Source organism: Haplochromis burtoni, unplaced genomic scaffold (genome assembly GCF_018398535.1).
Source record: "Haplochromis burtoni strain Fernald_Lab_line unplaced genomic scaffold, NCSU_Asbu1 Contig_2830, whole genome shotgun sequence".
In the NCBI taxonomy this organism is placed as follows: domain Eukaryota; kingdom Metazoa; phylum Chordata; class Actinopteri; order Cichliformes; family Cichlidae; genus Haplochromis; species Haplochromis burtoni.
In genome coordinates, this window is record NW_024585191.1 from 1 (window position 1) to 6,542 (window position 6,542).

The window sequence follows — 6,542 nt, forward strand, 5'->3', positions numbered from 1 at the left end:
GGATGTACACATCCTGGACAGGGAGGAACGCTGGTTTGAGCGCAGAGTCAAGGAGGCCATTTATGTAAAAAGGGAAAGACCATCTCTGAATCGAGGAGGCGGCCTAACGGTACATCTTTCGCCATCTTACAATGCTGTGATTGTACCCATTCCCCAACTGTCTGTGAATGGTACTCATGGCCATTGATTAGTGGTCTTTGACCAGTGGTTGTTGATCAATGGTCATGAGAATTTGCATACTAATGATCAAGGATCAACCTCCCAGCCCTTTGTTCATTCAGTGGTTCTAGTTTCCGTGCAAATGTACCGTTTATAAGATTGGGGAAACCTGCAGTCAGCTGAGATTGAAGAAGTCACTTGGATGAGTGACGAAACGTTTCTCCCAGTGAAAATGTTACGTCCAGATGAACAGAATCAACTTTTTGGGGTATGACAGTTCCAGCAGATTTATTATTCATTTTTAGGTGATCTGGTGTGTCATTGATTCCATTAATATAAAGACCATCTGCTTCCATTCATGTTGGAGACAGCGTCAAACCAAAGAGAGGCATTTTGATGGCAGCACTGTCATGGGTCTGGGTCTGATGATCCAGGGCTCTTGTGTTTTGGACTTGTTGATATTTCTGGGTTTGGAGTTTATCCTGGGCTGGCGGTCCTCATGATGCGCCCTGCCTGTGTGTCTGTGTAGGCATACTCTGCTGTTGTAGGTTTTTTCTCGGCTTCTCAAGGTCCCTTGTTTCCCTGTTTATGTCTCGATGTGTGTGTGTATGTGTCTGTGTGTATCAGGAAGGCTGGTTTTTAAGCGTCATTAGGACAAGGAGAAGCCAGACACACCTGTTGCTCATCAAATGTCGCCAGCTCTACTGGCTGAGCTTCAGTTGGTGCTGGATCGTTGAGTTCATGATGGGTTTGTTAGTGAGTACTTTGTGTGTGTTGCTTGCCGGTTTAAATGATGTGTTTTCTCACTTGTATTGGGAACAGAGTTTGTCATGGGAGCGAAGCCACTGTACAGAGTTGGAGTTGGGGTTGTCACGATTCACGCCACAGACATGAGCACTGTGTGGGATTCAGGGAGAAACAAAGTAAAAACTATGTTCTGACCTCTCACCTGTATAAGCAGCACTGACCTCTGACATGGAGCTGCACATTTTTCCTTGTCAGTATGTTTCCTTTCCTGCTGTAGATGGTACAGGTGTAGGTGAAGTTGTCGTCATCCGTTGGATATGTCAGGGTCAGACTGAGGTCTCCAGGTTTCAGCAGAGATGTCCTTTTCATCTCTGTTCGGTTTCTGTAAAACCGGTGCTGTTTTTCAGGCTGGTCAGAGCCGTTCTGATACACGTGGACCTTCCTGTTGTTTCTGTCCCTCCACTCCACTTTAGTGTGTTTTAGGAATTTAAATATAGTTTTGCAGGGCAGCTTGACAGACGCCACCCCTGAATCCACCTCCACTTGGTAATCTGAGAGGACAACAAAGCACAACACGATGTCATCAGCAGCAGCTGTGATGGTCACATGAACTCCCTGTCCCCTTCCCCTCGTTCTTTGGTAACTAGTGCTGCAGACATCTTAGATGAAGAACAGAAGAACAGACAGACTGAGCCTCCACAGTGAGCCATGTCTCACACACATCAACACAGAAACCATGAAGATCTCATGTGTCTGCTCTGAACACAGTCAAGAGGCCACCAGAGGACACCTGTTGACCCTTCAAACCCAGTCGGAGCGGGCACGTAACTATTTTTAAATCCCTGTAGAACCAGAACCACGTAAGCTAGCACAATAATTTTTTTGAACATGAAACCAGAGGAATTGTACTTGCATCTTATGCCATCAGCTTGTCCTAGGTCACAGTTTCCTTCCACATATAGCTTTGCAAAAACAGCATAAAAAGCGCTTGCAGCAACAAAAACATATTCCAGAAACATGCTTTGCCGATCCGATCAGCTGTTTGTAACACTTGCTACATTGGAATAAAAGTCAGCGAGAACTATTGCATGTCTGCCATTACCTGCCCGAAACCGGAAGTGATGTTATTTTTGCAGAAAATGTAGGGTTTTTTGTTTTTTTTACCTTCGCTGTCTTATAAGCCTACTGGTGTTTTTGAAGGTCATGTTTTACTTTATGCTTTTATGAATAGTTTCTGGGATGCTTATTTTGATGCACATGCTGTTGTTTTCCTAAATTTGCATTATAATATTTATTTTCGTTTTTCCTGTAGTGTATAAAAATTGGTGTATCTCAAACATAAAATTATGAATACACTCAAAATAAATTTCCTGTGGTGGGAAACTATTTTGTGCTACTTTTTTGTATTTACAGTTTTGAGGGATAAGCCTCTGAAATTCCTCTAACTAGAAATATATGTAAGAAAAAAAGATTTAAATTTTTTTGTTTTTTTTAGAATTTATGTAGTTATTATAGACTTAATGCATACATATTATTAAAATTTGGGCTATAATGGTTGTATTGATGTATAGCAACTTGAAATGCTCCCAACAATGGCACTACAGCATGTAAAAATATAAAGATCACTATGGCGGACTTGGTTCTATGGTAGGTCTTAAACTGGTATTATGGGTAGTGTAGTAGGAAAGACTCTTACCTGACATGTAATAGTGACGTAAATAATATAAAAGACCTCCAAAAATCACAAAGACAAACAGGAGAACCAGAAGATCTTTGACCCAGGATGGAAATGGTTCTGTGGGGAAACATAAAAAAATGACTTCTAATCTCTAAGCTGTGTCTACAATATTGACCTCTGACCTTTATCTCCAGCACTGACTTTTGACCTGCAACATGACTTTTTGTCTCAGGATGTCTTTGTCCCTGTAGATGGTGCAGATGTATCGTCCTGTGTCTTTCACTTTGGGCTGTTTCAGGGTCAGACTGAGGTCTCCAGTTCTCAGCAGGTCTTCATTCATCTTCGTTCGGTCTCTGTAAACTTCATCCTGAGTCATGAGCTCATCATTTCTGTTAGAATACTCATGGACTGTGATGAGTCCGAGGTCAGAGCGAGTCCACTCCACTGTGGTGTCCTCAGGCAGGTCGGCTTTTGTTTTGCACGGCAGGATGACAGACCCTGTTCCTTCCCTCACCTTCACCTCCACCTGCTGGTCTGAGAGGACAAGAAACCAAAACATAAACTGTAGAAGCAGCAGAAAAATACCGCTAAAAGTTTTGTGTTGGGCCATGCATAAAATTTTAATGCATGTATGATATATGTACAGACGTGAGTGTGCTGAACCTCTCTGAGCTAAACACAAACACATCTGCACACAAGCAGTAGCACTTACATGAAACAGAGCTCATGTCTTTCAGAAGTTATAGAACTAAGAACCCATTTTATCTGCTTTGTTTCTCATGTTTTGCTGTTTGTGCTTGTTTCATCAAGACCTTCAGAATCGTTTGAGAAATACTTTGCGTTCGTTTAATCTTTAACCTTTCCCTGCAGTACTGACTTATGACCTGTAATTACAGCAGGTGTTGGGTTTGTTACTGACCTTTGACCTGTAGCTGGGTGTCTCTGAGTCTCCGTTCTTTTCCTCCAGCACTGATGGAGCAGGTGTAGTTGCCGCTGTCAGTCTTTGTGGGTTTCCTTAGAGTGAGGCTGAAGTCTTTTATTATGAAAGCGTAACGATTCATTGATGTGCGTCTGCTGTAACGCTGGTTTTGTCCTGTAGGATCATCTCCTTCTTCTCGTCGTTGGTGTACAGATTTGGGATCGAGGTCACTGCGAGTCCACATCACTGTGGGATTGTCCTCAAGTATAGAATCTGAGTATAGACAGGGCAGCAGGACAGACCTTTCCCCCTCATTCACCTCCACCACCACCACAGCCAGAGCATGCTGGGAAACTGGAAGGACAGAAACACAAACACAAATCAAGTTCCTGTTGTAGGTTTGACCCAGAGTTAAAAAAAAATAACCAAGTTTAACTTCATGCATTCTCTGATCCTTGTCCAGAGCCTATTCCAGCTACTATAGGGCAGCGGTCCCCAACCCCTGGGCCTCGGACCGGTATCGGTCCGTGAGTCGTTTGGTACCGATGTATTGTTTTCAGGGTTTTTATTGGTTTTCAGCATTATTTTGTTATTGTTTTGATCGTTAACTCGGTTTTCCTGGGTCTTTTCACGTGTGTTATAAATAAATCTTCTTTTTTTCGGTACCGGTACTAGTTTTATTTTGTTGTATGAGGCTGAACATTTTAGCACTTTTATCTCTTGTTTAAGCTTTCAAAGTTCAAACCTTTGTAGAAAACTGAGTAGAGTATTATAGAATGAAACCTAAGGCGCCCTTAGGTGCCTTTGGCGGTATAAAACATTTCGCTGGACGCATTCTGTACTGTACAGGAGACACAGAACGAGATTGATTGACAATGGTCTACAGCCATTCAGGACACAGACACAATGGGCTGTAAAAAAAAAAAAACATATGAAAAATTGCACAAAAACAATCAGCGAAACAGCGAGGCCACAAAAGGTGAACCATGTTATAGCGAGGGACCACTGTATTAGAATCAATAAGGCACTGATAAGAATCATCTGGAGCAGACGTAGAATTAACACTTTATTACAGTCTCTGTGCACATGGGCAGCTGGAGACCTGATGGTTCAAGTGTGGATCCTGTTATACTTCTAAAATTTGAGATGTAAATTCTCTGGACATCCGTGTGTTCACCATGTGATGAAGAGATTTATATGAGGTCCGAGTGGACCTGAGAGGCAGGTATGTATACGCAGATATAGACATGAACAATCACACATGCGTACCAGCATATCTGTATGTGGTGATGTAATCCTTTAATTCAGAATCCATGATTACAAAAGAGAAGGAGAGGTTCTGATGGGATTCTTGAAAATATAGAGAGTGAAAACGAAGGGAGCGAAAGAAGAAAAATGCTGTCATGGTCCTGGGTCGTTGACCCAGCGTTTTGTGTTTTGTGATTATTTTCCTCTGTTCTAGTTATTCTGTGTCCTCCCCCCTTGTGTCCGGTTCGGGTTCTAGATTTCCTGTTTTGTTCTGAAGGTCTCTGTCTGTTGTCATTGTGTTCAGCTTGTCTCCTCCGCTCATCATGTGTATTGGGTTCAGCTGTTCTTCCCTCCTGTGTGTGATTACCCGATTACCTTGTGTGTGTATATTTAGTGGGTGTCGTCTGTGTTCGTTGTCGGCTCGTCTGCGTTCTATGGTGTTTCGTTCCTGTCTCTGCGTCTCACCCCTTTTGTATGCTCTCAGGTTTGTCATTTAGTTCTCCCAGTTTAGGTTTCTTCAGTTGTTTTCTCATGCTTCGTTGTCTGTTTCTGCCACTGTCACCTGTAAATAAACCCTCACTCATATCATCAGTCGGCTGCCTGCATTTTGGGTCCTCCTTTTCCTCCAACACCACACGGCTCACCCCGCCAGCCGTGACAAATGCCTACAGAAGTCTTATGGGTAGCTAGAGGTGGTAAACTGATTTTGGTTTGGTTTAGGTAGCCTAACCTGGTGACTACTCTCGATTTTTATCTTTCGTATTTTTTCTTGAACCACTGAGCCCTGAGTTGTTCCGAGCCCTTATTGGAGGAGACCAGTCCAGAGCATGACTGCCATGAAAAAAAAACAGCCCCCTGCCTGGACCCTGGGGAAGGGGCTTCTTTTTATGACTTCCAACAAGATTAGTATGAATTTAGTGTTGAAAGCAGAGCTTATTGATGTGAGAATCTCTTGGAATTGACCACTCACACGACTGAGATAATCAAAATTACTACTTGGAGCTAAAAACAAATAAAATAAATAAATAAAAAATAATAATAATATTTTTCCTACCCGTCTCACTCTCTTTGTTTGCATCTTCTATTCATTATTTTGTAGTATGTGTGTATACATATATATATATATATATATATATATCTATATCTATATATATATATATATATATATATCTATATATCTATATAACTACCAACCACCTCAGTAGCACATGGAAACTCCTGTCCGGCATCATAGCGGATAAGACGAACAGGTGCACAGGTTGGTCAGCCTGGTCTTGCAGTCTTGGCTGACTGCTCGGTCTACCAGTAGCTGGTGTTTTGCGCCTCTGGTATTCTTACCAATTCCTTTCTGTGTGACACTCATAAATTGAGTCGTGTGCCGCCTGGATTGACGGACCCTAAAAGCCTTCATCAGGAACTCAATGGGGATGTGGCGCACAACACATAGCACAAGTCACCATCAAGTGAGGGATCTACCGAGAAGATGCTCTGTCCCCACTGCTATTCTGCAAAGGCCTGAACCCCCTCAATGGGATCATTGACATGACTGGCTGTAGAGTATGTTTAGTCTTCCGTTTGTTCAGCTATCTGTGTTTGTTTTACGTTTCAGATATAATGTGTGCAGTCAGACATCGTGGCAGACTGACAAAGATGACTTCTTAGATAAGGGGAGACCATTGTGTGTCCTCATAGTTTTACACCTGTTGGTCAACTTTCTGTCAGCCTCACCTAGAACCTTCAAATCCCTGTAGTTTTGTCAGCTGATCACGCCCTGTCCTGTGATTGGCTGAG

The 6,542-nt window shown here is 42.6% G+C and overlaps 1 protein-coding gene across 1 annotated transcript; it reads right to left on the minus strand.

Moving 5' to 3' along the window:
* Positions 1 to 168: 168 nt before the first annotated feature.
* Positions 169 to 3,875, minus strand: LOC102304787. Its single transcript, XM_042217746.1, has 4 exons — positions 3,504 to 3,875; positions 2,786 to 3,118; positions 2,603 to 2,701; positions 169 to 1,457 (listed from the first exon to the last, which is right to left on the minus strand). The coding sequence occupies exons 1-4, from the start codon at positions 3,745 to 3,747 to the stop codon at positions 1,105 to 1,107; spliced, it is 1,029 nt and encodes a 342-aa protein (XP_042073680.1). The 5' UTR covers positions 3,748 to 3,875; the 3' UTR covers positions 169 to 1,104.
* Positions 3,876 to 6,542: the final 2,667 nt, after the last annotated feature.

Excerpts from the sequence above, each read along its gene's own strand:
- LOC102304787 (XM_042217746.1), bottom strand. The coding sequence starts at position 3,747 with ATGTGGACTCGCAGTGACCTCGATCCCAAATCTGTACACCAACGACGA. Across the intron at positions 2,702-2,785 it reads AGTCATGTTGCAGGTCAAAA|AACCATTTCCATCCTGGGTC; the intron begins GTCAGTGCTGGA and ends GTTTCCCCACAG. Across the intron at positions 1,458-2,602 it reads ACGTCACTATTACATGTCAG|ATTACCAAGTGGAGGTGGAT; the intron begins GTAAGAGTCTTT and ends TTGTCCTCTCAG.